Genomic DNA, 16,822 nt, shown 5'->3' on the forward strand with positions numbered 1-16,822 from the left:
GTTATTTTAAAATGTTTGGTCAAGTTAAAGAAAGGAATAAAGTTAAAAGATTATTTTACTTTAAAAAATAACTCAAAAGATTAAATTAAATTAAAAAAATCAAAAGATTAAAGTGAAACTCAAATTAAATTAAAAAATTAAATATTTAAATGCAATTTTAGTCTCTAAATATAATACGAATTTTAAATCTGGTTCCTATATTAAAAAATTTTGTAAATTCATTCTTATACAAAAAAATTATTTTTATTTTAGTTTAACCTAAATGGATTTTATAACATTGTGAGTGACACTCTTATGTGGCAAGCGAAATTCAACATGATACTTGAATATAATAAATGCTATTTTTATGTTTGCGGTTCGAAATGGTCCGATTTTACTCAAAAATAAAAAATAAAAACGCGAATCGCACATAAAAATAGCACATAGTTTGATTTAATTCAATTTGAATATAATTTAAAAATTAAACTGTAAAATATCAGTTTTTTATATCAGTTTTATATTCTATATTTTTATTAAATTATTTTATTTTATAATAGTATTTATTATTATATTATTTAAAATTTATAATAAATAGTAGTTTAAAATTAGAAATGAGTTTGTTGAAAAATAATAAATAAATAAAATCATAACTAAAAAGATAAATTTATAAAAGACAATAATGAATTACTGATAAAAAAAATTAATATTCAATTGAGAAAAATGAAAATTTAAATTAAATAAAATTGATATATTATGTATTTATACAATGTTACTATAAAATTAAATAAAAAATTTATATAAAAATACAATAAAAATAATATAAAATTATTATAAGTGTAATCTGATTTGACTTCAAAAATTGAATTAAATCACAGTATAAAATGTAAAAAAAAAATTATTTATTCAATTTTCAATCTTTTAGGATTAAGTGGTCTAGTCTGATCTTGAATCTTAAGTTCCTTGTCCTATGAAAAATTATTGTGTGGTCCAAAACTACGTAGTCTCAATTACTCACATTCTTAAAAGTATAAAAAAAATGTCTGTGTCAAGTTATTATTGTTCAGGAATACCATGATTGTAGATCATACAAAAATTTCTCACAATACACCTGGTGAGCAGAAATTTTATAAAAAAAAAACTTAAATTGCCATGAAACTAATTCTTAAAAACAGTTCCTAAATCCTAAAATTTCAACACTTACACCACATTCTTGAGGGGGGAAGAGGAGTGAGAGAGAGTGAAGATTTACACTTTGTAGACCCCATCTTCAAGATAAAGAAAGGAGGTCGTTGTTCACACAAGTTGGACAAGATTAATTTCATGTATAACGATCAAATTGAAAATTGATTTCACGCCAAGTTTGGATTTTCCTGTTTATACTTCTTACGTGTATTTTTTATGTATAGAAATCAGGTGTTATATTAAATGCAGGGCAATTTTATAATTAAACACCAAAATGTCTTTACATTATCCATATCACCGCATTTAAGAACCACGATTTACACTGTTAATGAACACGAAAAAAAGGTATCCTAGTGAGAAAGCTCTATAGGCAGTTACAGTAAAAGAAAAAGACCACAATACATTGATATATGTTATGACTTGGGAAGTCTATCACAAGTTGCAGAGGCCCATCCAATTTGCTGTTTCTCGTTGTCATAAATTACTATCTTATCTTGTAAAGAGATATCTGTTGAGAGCAAAAGAAGTTGTCACATTAAATTAATCAACATAAAAATGCCCGAAAAATAACATTTTCTATTATTTTATTGGTATATGAATCGCTCACCTCCAATTATGTTAATACTTCCTAGTCCTATTTCAGTGCCATCTAGAATCCCCAAGCAGACATTGCCATGTTTCTGGAAAAAAAAACATGATGTTAGACAATAGACGCAATTTCTTTTGTTCCTTGTTTTAAAGAGAAAGAAAAGTAACTCATAGTCTTAAAGGGTGCTCACAGTGACAATTAGATAAGCTTCTGGTGGTAGGTTCAGCTGCGAATTCTTAGATTTTGTGAAACTAAGTAGCAGGGGCTTAAAATAGTTAGTGACATCACGTAGATGTTTGAAAGGCTTTGCACCCTTCCAACAAATCGGTAGTGATGAATCCTCAGTTGCTCTATTCAACGGCTTTCCCTTTAAATCATTAGTAACCTGAATTATGGATCAATGGTTATTAATTAAAGATGACATATGATTATTATATAAGCCAAATAAGACACCTTAGGTTGCATCTCACCAAATCAACAAAAGCTTTATAAGCTTGGGAATTGAGGTATGTGTAGGAGCTGCCACTATCAAAGGTAAGTTCAAGACCCTTAACAGAAGTTGGCTTCCCATTGAAAAACAAGTCTGCTGGACCTGATTTATAGTGTTTTCTGAAACAAAGATTAAAGATTGCTCAAAGTTGTTCTCATGAGGAAACAAACATCTATTTAAACACTTACACTGAGGAACTCTGCAATATGGGTGTCCAAACAACTCCAGATGAGGGAATGAGCTTGTCTCCAAAGAATAAAAATCCCCCTCCTTTCCCACTTAGGCAGTGACCCACCACATTGCGAATTAGACCAAGAGAATGAAGCTGGGACAAAATGCTTGTCTTGCCATTGCCAAGGCCAAGAACCCCTGCAGTGGAAGGTGGTGGGTTATGACCAGAATGCGTTTGATCATATCCACACCTACCATGCAACACATAAAGCAAGTCTTACTAATTAGGAATTTGACTAGGGAATTATAGTTCTAAATAAAAGCCATTATAATGTGTTTCCTTAGACAAGATAACCTACGTTGCTCTATTTAAATTAGAAGTATTTAATCATTATCAATGACCAAATTCAAATTAGCAAATGCAACCAATGTCAATAAATGGAGAGACAGCACTCACCCGAAGGCCATCCTTGGGCGTACAGAAGATCCGTTAGTGAGCCGAAGGGGAATATAATCTCGGACTAACACACCCAAAGATGATCCTGTGTCTGCATACTCAACTTCATAGTCACACTGTTCATTTGGGGCAGTACAATGATGGTTTGGTGCTGACTGGACTCCAGAACACAAGGGATCAGCACATTGCACAAGGTTGCCATTTGGTTTATAAAGTTGTTGGCGAGGCTGAAAAGACACAAGTTAAAGAATCGAAGATCAGCATAATAAATGACTCGCTAGTACTTACTAAAAAACTTAGTTGAATGTTTTAAAATAAAGGGAATGTGTTTTGTCACTCCCCTGTACTAACATTCTTATTTATATAACTCTTGTCTAAAATATTTTTACTGTTAAAATAAAAGTGATAATGGACACTTGATAATGAAAATAAACACACCCTAAAATAAATCATACCTTGGTGCAACCTGTACATGGTGCATCACATTGAACCCAAGTGAGATCACTGCCAGAGTCAATGTCAAGATCATAAAGCTTGGAGGGATTGCCAATGGCGAGGTTCACCGTGTAATACCTGCATCATACAGACATAACAAAACATAACAATCATTATAATAATCTCCTATGAACAAAATTGGTCAAAGCAAAAAACTATCCAAAAAAGAGTAAAAAGAGTCAAACTACATTTCGTGGAATTTTCTTTCTCTAGAAAAATATATTCAGAAATTGATCGGTAGGATCACTCGAAGAATAAGATAAACTCGATATAATCAAGGAGGGTTCTGAAATTTCCAAAGAAGGTGAGAACCAAAAGGGGTATGCAAGATCAGCACTCAAATCAGGAAAAAAAAAAAAAACTTTTTTAGTGCAGGAGATAGAAAAAGACCATTATAAACAATTAGCACCGCTGAAATCATAATACAGTCACAAGTTCAGAACTACCCAAAACATCCAAGCCCAGATAAAGAATAAACAACAGCTCTATAAAATTTAGAGAAAAATAAAGAATCAGCGAGTTAATATTATTTCTTTTAGAAAAAAAATGTTGAAGAAGTCAGAGGATGCATAACATAACAGAGCCTACCCAAGCGGATATACATTTCCTTGAACAGGGAAAACAACAGAAGAAGCAGGGGATAAAGCAGCGATTGGAGGGGTTGGTTTCTTCTTCTTGCTGTCGAGAAGCTGATCGGCTTCAGAGAAAGAGGATGGGAAAATAGCAGAAAGAAGAAGAAAGAAGAAAAGGGTGGTGAGTGAAATTCCCTTGCTTTTCAAATCCATCTTCAGAGAAGGGACTAATGTTGGTGTTCTCAAAATCAGAATCAAAAGAAAGAGATGAAATGAAAAGGGGGAAGCAGATAGCGCTGACTATAGCGTGTCTGCTTTCTGGGTTGGTCGTGTTCATGTGGCAGAGACAACATATATAGCGAGACAAGGCACGCACACTGGAACGAGGAATCTCTGACGTCATACTCTCCTAATAAAGTTACGTTAATATTGACATTATCTATAAATAAATAAATTATTAAAGAACTTACCTTGTTAAAAAGTTTGTGAACAATTATGAAAAATAAATACCAGTTTTAGTAAAAAAAAATTATATAAAAATTACTAGCAACATATTTTTATGTAATGTTTTAAACACTTGTTATTATTAAATAAATATAAGGTTAAAAAAATAACACACAAATTTTATTTAATTATAAAAAGAGTAATAATAAGTATATTATGGATAATTTTTCTGATGTAAAATCTAACCGTTTTACTTGTGCATATTGTATTGCAAGATTGGGTTTTTGTTTTGTTGCAAAAAAAATTGTCAGCTTAAAATTTGATACCTTATGATTTTTTATTAATTTAAATAAAATTTTATTTATTTAATATGAATCAAAACATAAACAGATATTAAAATTTTTAAATTTAATATCTTATTCTCCTATATTTGGACTTGTTATAGTGCTTTATTTTTATTTTTATTTTGCTGCATTATAGTGCTTTATTAGTTGGAAATTGAAATTTCACTTTTATAAAAATAAAATTAAAAAAATTATCTAAAATACTGGATACATTTTAGAATACAATTATTAATTTTTTAAATTATATTTAACTATTTTTAAAAAATGCATTATAATAGTTTTCGAAAAGATGATTCCTTTACAAATTTAGAAATTATATTTATATAATTTCTTTTTACAAGTATTTGAATACTATATTTAGTCTTTTTAGAATTTAATTAGAATTTATTAATAATGTAAAAAATGTTACATTATAGTTTATTTATGAATTATCGTATTAACAAAAGAAAATTATAGCAATAATAGTTTAATTAATTAATAATATAAAAAATTTATATCAATAATTTATTAAAACTAAATTTTTTTTAAAGAATGTTTAAATTTAATTTTTATGAATAAAAAAATTTTCATCATTAAAGTTAATTTCGTTATATTATGAATTATTTTATTTAAATAAAATATTACTAAACATGTAGATTAACTTATGTAAAATTATTGTTGACAGTGATTTTATTTTAATTGAAAGAGATTGTTTCTACCTGTGATTAAAAAAGGTATTTTTTTATATATATAGTTTAAATAAAAAAGAAAAGAAAATAGAAAATAGGAAAGAAAGAAATAAGAATAAGACAATTTGCGTTGGAAACTTGGAAGTGGAAAGCGACGAAGGGAATAGGGAAGTTTCCGGGGGCAGAAGAAAATGACAGCTTTTGAAGTTTGAGTCTAAACGCGGATTGGTCTTTGCCTCTTTCCAAGATGTTCACAGAACATCATATCCACATTTTGCTTCCCAAAGTGACTTTGTGTTAACAATGGTTGGACAGTAATTTATATATTTATTAAAACTTCGATAATGTTAGAGTAGTCATTTTTTGTTAATAAAATAATATTATCACAACAAATTCTATTATTATAAGAAGCTTATTTGAGTACATTATTATCAGAATTGTTGATTTATTTAGAAAAGGTTTATAAGAATTCTATTGTGCAAATTTTATTAGAAAAATTTGGTTTTAAATTGGTGGGTGAATTTTATTGTCTATTTTTACACTGTATTGATTTACTTTTTCCTTCTTATCATCAATAATATATTCAATCATTTTTATTTGTTGAAAAAATATAGTTAACATAAATTCCCTCTTAGTTTAATTATAAAACCATTGAAGAGAAATTTTAAACAGCACCATATTGGCCTTCACATTATCTTATTTTTTATAAGATATATAAATTAAAAGGTAGGTAACTTGCTTTATATAGGAGATAAAAATTTAACATATATAACAGTGAGCGTGTTTCATAGATCAGATTATAACTCAGATAATATTTATTTAACTTTAACGTGTGGAATTTTTCTTATTACATACTCTTAGTCAAGGTTTTCTACATAAAATATGATTTACAACTAGGAAAAACAATTATAAATTTATAAAAAGGATGAAACATTTTACTAATTATAGGATTAATCATGTTCTAGTCGAGTATAGCTTTAATACCCAACGTGCATGACCAAACTGAGCACACCTTTAAAAAAATTAGGTGTATTTTTTGTTCAACCTATTTAAAAAAATACTTATTTTTACAGCTTTTATAGGATAATATTTGAAAAATAAATGATTATTTTTCAAATAATCATCTGAACATTATGTAACTCGGTCATTAGTAGAGTTGGTTATCAAGTTGTGTTTTTTCAAATTCGATGAACTTAATTACCATTTTTAATTATTTTTATTTGATTTAAATATTATATTAATTTTATTAAAAATAATATAAACAGACTTAATGACTTGACCTATAATTCAAATTGAGTTCAATTATTTATAGTATTTGTTTAATATTTATTTACTTTCTCTCTTTTATTAATCCTAATTATTTAAAACAAAAATTAATGATTAAAATTTTGTTGAAAAGAGGCCGTAGAATTTGACCGGAGAAGATCTAAATTCTAATTCATGTTTAATCTAGATTATTTATAATTAATAATGTTTACGTAGTGTTAGATTTTAAGATAAAATTAATAAAAGAACTTGGAAATTTTTTTAATGAATCATATATTTGATAATAGATTAAGAAAGATGATATGAAATTGGGTTCAACATTTTCACACCCCAGTCAATGCCCCATTTTCAAAGGCGTATGCAGGCAGGAGCTATCTATATTTTCTTACTTGGAAGACATTATCTTCTTTATTAATTAGCCTCTGATTCACTACCAGCCAGTTGCTACCACACAGGTCAACAAATTAAAACAAAATTTCTAGCATAAAAATATAGTACTTCCATGATATATACATGTGACTTAATCAATGTACACACATAATTACTTAAAACCTTTATACACCTTTTTTTTCTCTTAGTGATTAATTATTTAAATCACAGCAACACTATAACTCTCTCTTGAGTTTAAAAAGGAAAATGAAAAGGGAGGATTAAAAAAGTTAAAAAACAAAAAAACAAATAAGAACGTTAAATTGTTGGATATAAGAAATGCAGCTTGTATTTGGGAGGATAAAGTGCATATTTCTTAATGATTGATGATAAAGTTCACTTAAACAATTCCATTTCAGTTTTTTTTCAAAATAGAATTACAAAAAAAAAAAAAAAACTACTGTCTCCCCAATCCCAAAATTAAAAAGTAGTAATTGGTTGCAAATCATTTTTATTGTTATTCCCATCTTAGATGCCGTTATCATTATCTACCACCAAGATAATGCAAAAATGCATAGCAGCCTATTTAGGATTGCAATTAGATACCAATATAATTTTGTTTTCTCCTATAGACGAATGTACAAAGAATTTTTTTGAAAAAAACGACAAGGGTAATATGGAATAGAAATTAACATGCGTGATCATAGAGTTGAGATTTTCTTATTTTTTTTCCGTTGGATAAGGATTGATATATCTGTTATTTGTTTAAGAGAAAAATTCTGAGTTGGAACTTTTTTAAGAGTTGTAACAATCTCAATCATTCGTTACAATCAATGGCTAAAAAATAAACACCAGTCTCAAAGGTACTTGTGGTATTATAGAGGAGTCAAATCTACAATATCTGGGAGGATAAAATTAAGGATAATTTATAAGTTTTCTTGATCAAATTAGAATTCAACAGCTTTAGAAATATCAGGTTTAAGTCCAAATGACAATTTTATGACTTGTTTTATGTCTCAAAAAGTAATTATAAATTTCACAAAATCTACACAAAAAAAAAGTCTTCGCTTCCTAATAACAGATGGTGCTAATAAAGGACTCTTATTTTACGCTCCAAATTTGGTTCACAATGCATTCACCTGATCCTGATAAGATTGTCACTGCTACATCTTCTATTTCCTCTTCCTTCTTTTTTCTCTCTCATGGTCGATATTACCTGTGTTTTTGCTATTAACTCCATTCGGCCTTCACGTAGCATGCAAATAAATCATCAACGGGTTGTTTCATCAGAACAAGAAATCATCATCCTCAACCCAAAATAACCCACAAAGTCAGAACCAAACTCAATAGGTAGAATCTAGAAACACTCTTTCTAATTTGGTTCTTCAAAAGTCAAAACATGGGCACCAGGTTGTTATAGTAAATCACGGTCAATTTATTACAAAAAACGTGGCTATAAATCAATGAAGTTCTCACAAATTGACTTCATGGGTCGTCCATTAAATTTTGAGAATGGCATTTTCCATACATAGAAATTACATGCATGCATGTTTGCACGTAGGAAGGTGATAAAAATCAAATAAAAATTCTTACCTAGTCTTTGTTTCATAAGGAACACGTTGAAGAAGATAAAACCACGAATGAAATTCTCAGCTTCAGATTGAATAGCGATGTTTTGAGAGGCAATTACAACAAAGATCCAATGATTTTGAAAGGATGCTGTTTATATAGGAATAGGAGCATGGATGGTTCATGTTTTCCTTCCATGAATTCTCACTCGAAAAATGCAGAGAGAAAGATAAATCATACCTCAAACAAGAGTGACGATTATCTGCCAACAACCCCTCGTTCATGGAACAGAAGTGGCAGTTTCAAAATCCCTCCACATCTTCAGACAAGAAATGGAAGCCTTAGGAGAAACACTACAATCATGTATTCTAATTCTTCTGGGATGCTAAAACCCCCACCAATTGAGAAAAAGCTGGAATGCACCCTCGAAGAGCTGTGCTATGGATGCAAGAAAAAGATCATGATCTCAAGGGATGTCCTCACAGACACAGGGTTCGTATCCTATTCTTTCCCATCAATATTTCATTGATTAGTGTCCTTCTTTCTGATTTTCAGACTTCAGTTTGCCAATATATATGCAGTTGTGTTTTAGAAGTATATTAGCAGATGTTAACAAAGAAATGTCATGTACTAACGGAAAAGAAATACTAGTCATTAAGGATTGCCTCCATTCTATAATCTTTGTTAGTATAAATTTTATAAGTCTATGCTTATCGAATGATTCATCACACTAATATTGTGAAAATTGAAGGTATAAATCAATTTGTTTGTTTATTGGTATGCAATATTGGTGTTTCATATTGTTAGTATAACGAATCCTAGTATTGATGTTTATGCTAAAACTTGAAATTTGGTCAGATAAAGATTATATTAACAGGAACAAGCATAATGACTAACATTTCTTTTTCATTATATACTATATGGTTCTTTTTCTTTTTAAGTGTGAGTATTTTTGAAAGCTTAGGATTTAACTGGGTATTTGGGAAAAGCCTCATGAATAAGGTTGCTATTTGTTGTATACAGGGAAATAGTTCAAGAGGAGGAAATGCTAACAATAAATGTACAGCCAGGATGGACAAAAGGAACAAAGATAACATTTGAAGGAAAAGGGAATGAGAGACCTGGTGCATACACAGAAGATATAATATTTTTCATCTCAGAGAAAAGACACCGATTGTTTAGAAGGGAAGGGGATGATTTGCAATTGAGTTTAGAAATTCCTTTACTGAAGGCACTTACTGGGTGTACAATATTAGTGCCCCTGTTGTGTGAAGAGCAAATGAATTTGACATTGGAAAATATCATATACCCTGGCTTTGAGAAGATAATCCCTGGCCAAGGCATGCCAATTTCAAGAGAACCGGGGAAGAGAGGTAATTTGAGAATTCAATTTCTAGTTGAGTTTCCAACACAACTCACATGTAGTCAAAGATCACAGGTTGTTCGTATATTACAGGGTTGTTGTTGATCCATCAAAGCCTTTTTAGATCCCCCAAAGCAATAACCTTCTTTTCTTCTAATTGAATAGATTAAAATTTTCAACCATAAGCCCCAAAAGCAAATTAATGCACTTTTTAAAACTTAGGATGGAAACTTTAGTGTACATTAGCTTTATCTTGTTGGTTTAAAATTGTTTGCACTGTGATCTTGATAGAATAAGAATCACACGAAGAGTATATAACCTCAGGAAATTGTGTATTGGAAATTGCTTTACCAATCACTCAATGGAAACCAACTCTGTTAGAGCTTCTATGTTTGCAAATGGACAAAAAAAAAAAAAAATTAGGATGGTATCTGCAAAATCCCATGCCGGGCTATTCAGCATGGTAGAAACAGCTCCCATTCTTTGATACGACAGTGTACCAAGAAAAGGAGAAATTAATAATTTGGCCCTTTTCAACAAAAGGAAAATATTTTCCGTACATAGAATAATATTTTCAAAGGTTCTATTTGCTACATATACATTCATGCCCGAATCATGTGTTATGGTGTGTGTGAATATATATTATTAAATTAAAATATTTTTAAAATAAAAAATTAAAAGTATGTTGTATAATCATTTTTAAATTTTATAAATATAAAAAAGCTAATTATTTGTGTTATTAATAAAACTGTTCTATATTAAATATGATTAAAATAAAGAAAAACTAATTTAAATTGAAATTAAAAATAAATAAATACTAAATGTAGAAGTTATATGGCATAGTAACGAAAGAGAATAACTTATAAAAATATATTTTCTTAAAATATATTCTAAAATAGTTTCATTTAAGGAAGAAGATTCTCATTTTTTTTATAATAATTTTTTGCTCGTGTCATTTTTATAAAGTTTACCTTTATGTGAGTTGCAGTTTAGGCCTACCCTTTCATGGTTTAGTACAATTTTCTAGTCACGCTGAACGGTGGTTTCGAAGTTTTAATTTTAAGAAACTAGCCTTTTTTAATTAGTTTTTTTTTTTTAATGATTTGTTGAAAGAATTAATTTCTTAAAATTGAGAATTTTAAGCTTAAGATTGAATGGAAAACAAAAAGATATACGTCAAATTATTAAAAAGCAAGTTTTTTTCTTAAGGAACACTAGTGCAGTATAAAAATCGCCAACTTAAATACATGTTGAAAAACAACGTGGAATTTGCTATACCACTGAGTTAATAAATATACAATTTTTATATCGAATAATAAATATACAATTTAATTCGTGAAAGTGACATCTTATTTATATTTGATCTACAATTTAATTTTGAAATGTGTTAATTTACTTATATCTGTGTTCATTAATATGAAAAAAAAATTATGGGACTAAATTGTAGATACCAACTGTTTTTGGCTAACTAGCTTAACCTCTTAAAAAGGGCATTACAACTACAACTACAAGACATCTATAAAAAAAATGAAGAAAAGTAGCAATAAGCCAATAACTATCTATAACTCGTGTTTTCATGCACAACGGCGCAAGTCTCGCCTAACAAGTTTATTCGAAAAATAAATAAATAAATAAAACTAAACAAAAGGACATTAAAAATACAAAGAAGACAGAACGAAAGATACATCAAGAACAGCAATATTTGAATACAAGTTACGCTTAGGACCATCCGAAAAGAGCACGAAATATGTTAAGAATACCACCACCAATGAGAGCCTTCATCAACCTCATCTTTGTATTCGTGTATGGTGGGTACCTTATTGACGCATCACCTATAAAACTACGATAAAGTACTGCTTTTTTGTGTGTAAATGCATCAAAGGAGAATTTCCCATGGTATGCACCCGTTCCACTCTCACCAACTCCCCCAAATGGCAAAGTATGAACCACCAGCTGCACAAGGAAAAATAATAAATAGAGATGAATTAAGAATGCTCAATTTCAAATCAATTCAAAACAAAAATTAGGTATATTCAATATTTAACAAGCCTATATGCACATATAAGAATCTCAATATTTGCTTCACAAGGTAACTTTGAAGCTTATTATGACCTTCAATGTTGTTCAGTTGTAATAAGAATCACATATAGATATGCATGCATGCACGCACTCAAACTCATGCAATATTCATGGATTTTTTTAAAAGAAAGAACAAATATTACATGTAGGACTGTGTCATTGACAAGCAATCCCCCGGCAGAAACAGTGGTTACGAAGTGCTCCTTGAACTTTTTGTTGGTTGTAAATAAATATGCAGCGAGGGGCTTTGTTCCTGAGTTGATCACATCTATGCTTTCTTCCAGTTTATTGACCTGTTTCAATCCAAGAAAGCCAGAAAGAATTATAATTGATCTTCCGTGCTTTAAAATAGAAAGAAGCAAATTTAAAGTTTATTGCTGAGAACTTGTCAAATTATAAACACTTGTTTTCACGTTAATTTTAATATTTATGTTAAAAGTTTTGTAAATGTACGTAGAACTGTAGACGAGTACTAGTTAAGTAATATTAGCTCGGACTTTCTTTTATAAAAATTAATTATCAGTATTTTTATTTTAATTATAAAAATAAATTATATTTTTAGACGTATTAATTATAATTTTTATTTTTATTTAATATAAAATTTATGTTAACTAGACATTCATGCACTCAAAACTCATTTATTTGTTATATGAATCACTAATATAATTATTTAATATTATAAATATTTTAAAATGCAATATAAATTTATTTGCATAATTATTTTTATTAATTTTAATGAATTATTGTTTATTTCTTATAAAATAAGATAAAATAGTATATAAACAATTGAAATATCTTATTTCTGATGTTGCAAGTCAGTATTGAGTTACGAGGTGAGAATTGATTTTTGACTCTGATCCCACCAGAAGAAGCACATATGAATTACTCTGATCATATTGGTATATTGGAAAAGAAATCAAAGGATACAAATAAAATTTGAAGAAAACATTATACAAACAGTTCTTTATTCCTACCGTGATGATGGGAAGCAATGGACCAAATATCTCCTCACCCATTATCAGAGAATCTCGTGGAACATCCAATAAAATAGTGGGGGCAATCCTCCTGCAATTTTTGGGAATAGAATACAGGCGTAAGATCTATTGCATTTCATGGAATGAAAACTCTACCAATAAACTACAAAGTTGAAGCTAAAAATAGAATAACTTACAATTTGCTTTCATCCTTTTCACCTCCATAAACAATCTTGCCCGAAACTTTATCATCATCCAATAGCTTTTTCAAGCGAGCAAAGTGGTTGGAATTCACAATGCGGGACAAATCTTCTGATTCCAACGGCTTCTTTCCATAAAAGTTCTCCAATTCAGTCTTTAGAGCATCCACCTACAAATAGGAGGCACCAAACACTAAATAAAGAAAGACATAGGTTCAGAACACACAATTACACATAGGGAAAATTTCATACCAACTTGGGAGCATATTCTTTTGTTGTTATTATATAATCTGGAGAAATGCATGCTTGTCCATTGTTCAATCCCCACTTGCCTGAAATTATCCTTCTAGCTGCTACCTATAAATAGTACAAATTAATTAATTTAAGTCAAGAATGAGTTTGAAGGAGGTTAAGGTGATAGCAAAGTAAATGGAAAAACACAAGGCTTGGGCATTATTAATACCGGCAAATTGACATTTGAATCAACAACAACTGGAGATTTTCCTCCAAGCTCCAGCACAACTGGTGTAAGGTGTTTCGCAGCAGCAGTCATCACTATGCGTCCCACTCTTCCATTACCTAACAATTAATCCAGGAATTACTCATGCTAGAAAATATGTATATAACTTGAATGAGACAATTCATTTTACTCTTTTACTATTCTATGTTCAAATTATATATGCATTTACTTAGTTCTCTGGTGAGGGATTTCAAAATTACACTTGTATAATATACATAAAAGCTGATCAATTGTGAGTAAAACTAGAATGATATGATAAAAAAGCAAAACCTGTATAGAAAATCTTGTCCCACTTTTGCTGCAATAGTGCGGTTGTCTCATCAACTGCCCCCTCGACAACTCTTATAGAGGAGTTATCCATGTACTTTTCTAACAATTTTGCCAACAGTGACGATGTGGCAGGAGCAATTTCTGATGGCTTTAGAACCACAGCATTACCAGCTGCTATAGCTCCAACGACTGGATCAAGAGACAACACTGGAAACACACATAAAGAATGTAATATTATGACATCACAGATTTCTTTAAGAAAGAAATTTAAGGAATGAACAGGCTAAAATGTCATCAGAAAATCATATAAAATTCAAGGTCAAGTAAATATTAACATACAAAATGGATAGTTCCATGCTGAGATGACTAACACGACACCCAGCGGTTCAGGTACTATTTCAGCTGCAGAAGGAAAAGTTGTGATTGAAGTTTTGACCTGAAATCAAAGGAACATCATGTGATGATCATGAGTCAAATAAACTATATATAGAAGCAACATTATTGATGATCAATTTCCTTCTCAGGGGAAGAAATTCAGATAAAATTTACCTTTTCTGGCATCATCCAATTTTTCAATTCCTTCAGTGTGACTTCACATGAGTTTTTAAACATACCAATCTGCAAGGCAAGTACTACATCAATGTATTAATGAACAATACACCTAAATTATGTGTTTTAAATTTATACAATAATCTATTTCACGAACAAGCATAAATTCATCAAGGAAAGCAAGGTCCTTGACCCCATCTAGAAATCTTAAACGTATTTTAATTTTTTACAAATAAAATATGTAATGCTATAATTTATTAATTTAATTATGCACATTGAAATTTACTTATTTTGTATCCCTGTCATTTGCCTGCTTTTTAGATTTGTCCTTGCTCATAAACCAATATCTTTACAGTTATAAAATAATGAGTGATAATTATCCGCATTTATTAAACTATATTTATCATGAATATTTCATCATAAAATAAAATATTTTAATATTAATTTATTGTCATAATTAAATTATAAATTATTTAATTAAAAACAACATGAGTCAAGTCAAACTTTATCTTAAATAAATTATCACGTGCTGTTCAATCAAATAGACTATCATGTCTTTTAATAATAGGTGTAAAGTTAACCTGTATACTAGTCATCAACTATTTTAATAAAAAAAAGGTTGACTCAAATAAAAAAATATATTTAATACATTTTAAATGACTCTATGTTTGGCTTATATAAATAAATGGAACTTTTGAATACTTTAATTATCTTATTTAATAAACAAACTTAGATTTGATCTAATGCCATTAAAAGAACAGAATCGCCAGCCTATTTTCCCCACTAAAAACATTCCATTCCGACAAACATTATTATGTATTTGACAAAGTAGGAATTACTCCACCGGCAGATGCATGACTGAGAACTGTGAGCATTTAAATAGTTATTTCATCACGCGGTTGCACTTTTCTGAATTTTACATGTTTTTAACAGATGTGTAAAGACACCGAATTAATTTTTATTAAAAACTGTAAGATTTAATATATTAATATTATTAAATACTATAAATTTTAATAAAAAATTATTAAACATGTTAGAGTGGTGGTTATAAACACTCTCCTGTTGAAAGGGGAAAAAAATATAATTCGAAGTTCAATCTTCCATAGAAGGAGCTGATCCTCAGAAAACTCCAGCAGTTAACTTTCTCAAGTGAGTAACATGCCGTCCTTAATTGAAAAATAACATGCAGCCACAACTCATCGCCGGTATTAAAGTCCATGGTTAAGAAAACACAAAATCATACATTCAAGATGGTTATCAACTTACGCATAACTCAATCAATTGGCACACCGATAAACAGGATATTTGGCAAAAGATTATTATTCTAAAAATATCATAGAATTGCATGATGTTTCTCTCAACTATCAAGAGACACAACCAATCAAAGAGTAGTATATGATAAAAGCAAAGCAATTAATTAACACAGAACACGGTTTGGAGTAATAGGGTACCTCGTAGACGACGGTTTCGAGTGGGGGTCTAGCGAGGTCGGAACGAAGAGCATCGACAATCTGTTGCTCGTTATCAGCCACCAACTTCAATAGAGCCTTCACCTGCGACACTCTCCACTCATAACTTCGCGTCCTTCCAGAGCCAAAGCTTCCTCTCAACTCCTTCACAAGTAAAGACGCTGCTTCTCCATCAAACACCTTCTTCTGTGACTCCTCACCCGACATTATTAATTTCTCCGAGATTAACGAAACAAACACTGGATCAACCCTCCCCCGATATGCTGGAAGAGATAAAATATTATAGGACGTAAGTGGCGTATATATCTGCAAAGCTATATATAGGGGAGAGAGAGAGGGGGGGGCGCATAGAAATATAAGGAAGAGATTGGGGATGAATCGAGAGCGTGTTCCAATAATGAAGTCAATCCCATCACGGGAACATTATTCACATGAAAGATGGATAGGGGCTAGTTGCAATGGTTTCACATTGTCGTTGCCGACTTGCGGTGGCGGAGTAGGAATGGCCGTTTCCACTTTTTGAGCAGTGGCTGCTCCCATGTGGGACCCCATGTCCACTACTTTACATTTTCTAATTTCTCATGTTACAATATTCAGGTAAGATATATTTAAAATTATTTAAATCATGCAATTTTATAAATATAATTAATTTATAGCTATATATTTTTATGTTGGAGTTACTAAATCTTTTACTAAACACTTCTTAACCGTAATTTTGAGTTTAAATTAATTCAATTGATATATTTTATATTCAGAATCTTTTTTAAAATAATATTTTTTAAAGTTAATACAAAACATGTAAT

The 16,822-nt window shown here is 29.9% G+C and overlaps 3 protein-coding genes across 3 annotated transcripts; 1 reads left to right on the forward strand and 2 right to left on the reverse strand.

The window, feature by feature from the left end:
- Positions 1-1,540: 1,540 nt before the first annotated feature.
- On the reverse strand, positions 1,541-4,246 carry LOC113852831 (aspartic proteinase Asp1-like). Its single transcript, XM_027483207.1, has 8 exons — positions 3,952-4,246; positions 3,324-3,441; positions 2,869-3,095; positions 2,429-2,662; positions 2,221-2,359; positions 1,941-2,135; positions 1,769-1,841; positions 1,541-1,669 (listed from the first exon to the last, which is right to left on the reverse strand). The coding sequence occupies exons 1-8, from the start codon at positions 4,146-4,148 to the stop codon at positions 1,575-1,577; spliced, it is 1,278 nt and encodes a 425-aa protein (XP_027339008.1). The 5' UTR covers positions 4,149-4,246; the 3' UTR covers positions 1,541-1,574.
- A 4,521-nt stretch (positions 4,247-8,767) lies between these two features.
- Positions 8,768-10,063, forward strand: LOC113867346 (dnaJ homolog subfamily B member 13-like). The gene is made up of 2 exons (XM_027502617.1): positions 8,768-9,087; positions 9,619-10,063. The coding sequence occupies exons 1-2, from the start codon at positions 8,768-8,770 to the stop codon at positions 10,061-10,063; spliced, it is 765 nt and encodes a 254-aa protein (XP_027358418.1).
- A 1,614-nt stretch (positions 10,064-11,677) lies between these two features.
- Positions 11,678-16,226, reverse strand: LOC113852533 (aldehyde dehydrogenase family 3 member H1-like). Its single transcript, XM_027482836.1, has 10 exons — positions 16,002-16,226; positions 14,551-14,619; positions 14,341-14,437; positions 14,002-14,208; positions 13,675-13,790; positions 13,464-13,568; positions 13,209-13,381; positions 13,012-13,102; positions 12,181-12,330; positions 11,678-11,911 (listed from the first exon to the last, which is right to left on the reverse strand). The coding sequence occupies exons 1-10, from the start codon at positions 16,224-16,226 to the stop codon at positions 11,678-11,680; spliced, it is 1,467 nt and encodes a 488-aa protein (XP_027338637.1).
- Positions 16,227-16,822: the final 596 nt, after the last annotated feature.

Source organism: Abrus precatorius, unplaced genomic scaffold (assembly GCF_003935025.1).
Source record: "Abrus precatorius isolate BTA unplaced genomic scaffold, Abrus_2018 Scaffold10, whole genome shotgun sequence".
Lineage (NCBI taxonomy): Eukaryota > Viridiplantae > Streptophyta > Magnoliopsida > Fabales > Fabaceae > Abrus > Abrus precatorius.

What these genes read in the sequence shown, in the direction of transcription:
- LOC113852831 (XM_027483207.1), bottom strand. Translation starts at nt 4,148, where the DNA reads ATGGATTTGAAAAGCAAGGGAATTTCACTCACCACCCTTTTCTTCTTT. An exon ending in GGAAATGTATATCCGCTTGG is followed by an intron (nt 3,442 to 3,951) that starts GTAGGCTCTGTT and finishes TGTATGATGCAG; the next exon opens with GTATTACACGGTGAACCTCG. An exon ending in ATAAAGCTTTTGTTGATTTG is followed by an intron (nt 2,136 to 2,220) that starts GTGAGATGCAAC and finishes TCCATAATTCAG; the next exon opens with GTTACTAATGATTTAAAGGG.
- LOC113867346 (XM_027502617.1), top strand. Translation starts at nt 8,768, where the DNA reads ATGGATGGTTCATGTTTTCCTTCCATGAATTCTCACTCGAAAAATGCA. An exon ending in GATGTCCTCACAGACACAGG is followed by an intron (nt 9,088 to 9,618) that starts GTTCGTATCCTA and finishes TGTTGTATACAG; the next exon opens with GGAAATAGTTCAAGAGGAGG.
- LOC113852533 (XM_027482836.1), bottom strand. Translation starts at nt 16,226, where the DNA reads ATGTCGGGTGAGGAGTCACAGAAGAAGGTGTTTGATGGAGAAGCAGCG. An exon ending in ATTGGATGATGCCAGAAAAG is followed by an intron (nt 14,438 to 14,550) that starts GTAAATTTTATC and finishes CTTTGATTTCAG; the next exon opens with GTCAAAACTTCAATCACAAC. An exon ending in TCAATGACACAGTCCTACAT is followed by an intron (nt 11,912 to 12,180) that starts GTAATATTTGTT and finishes TTCCTTGTGCAG; the next exon opens with CTGGTGGTTCATACTTTGCC.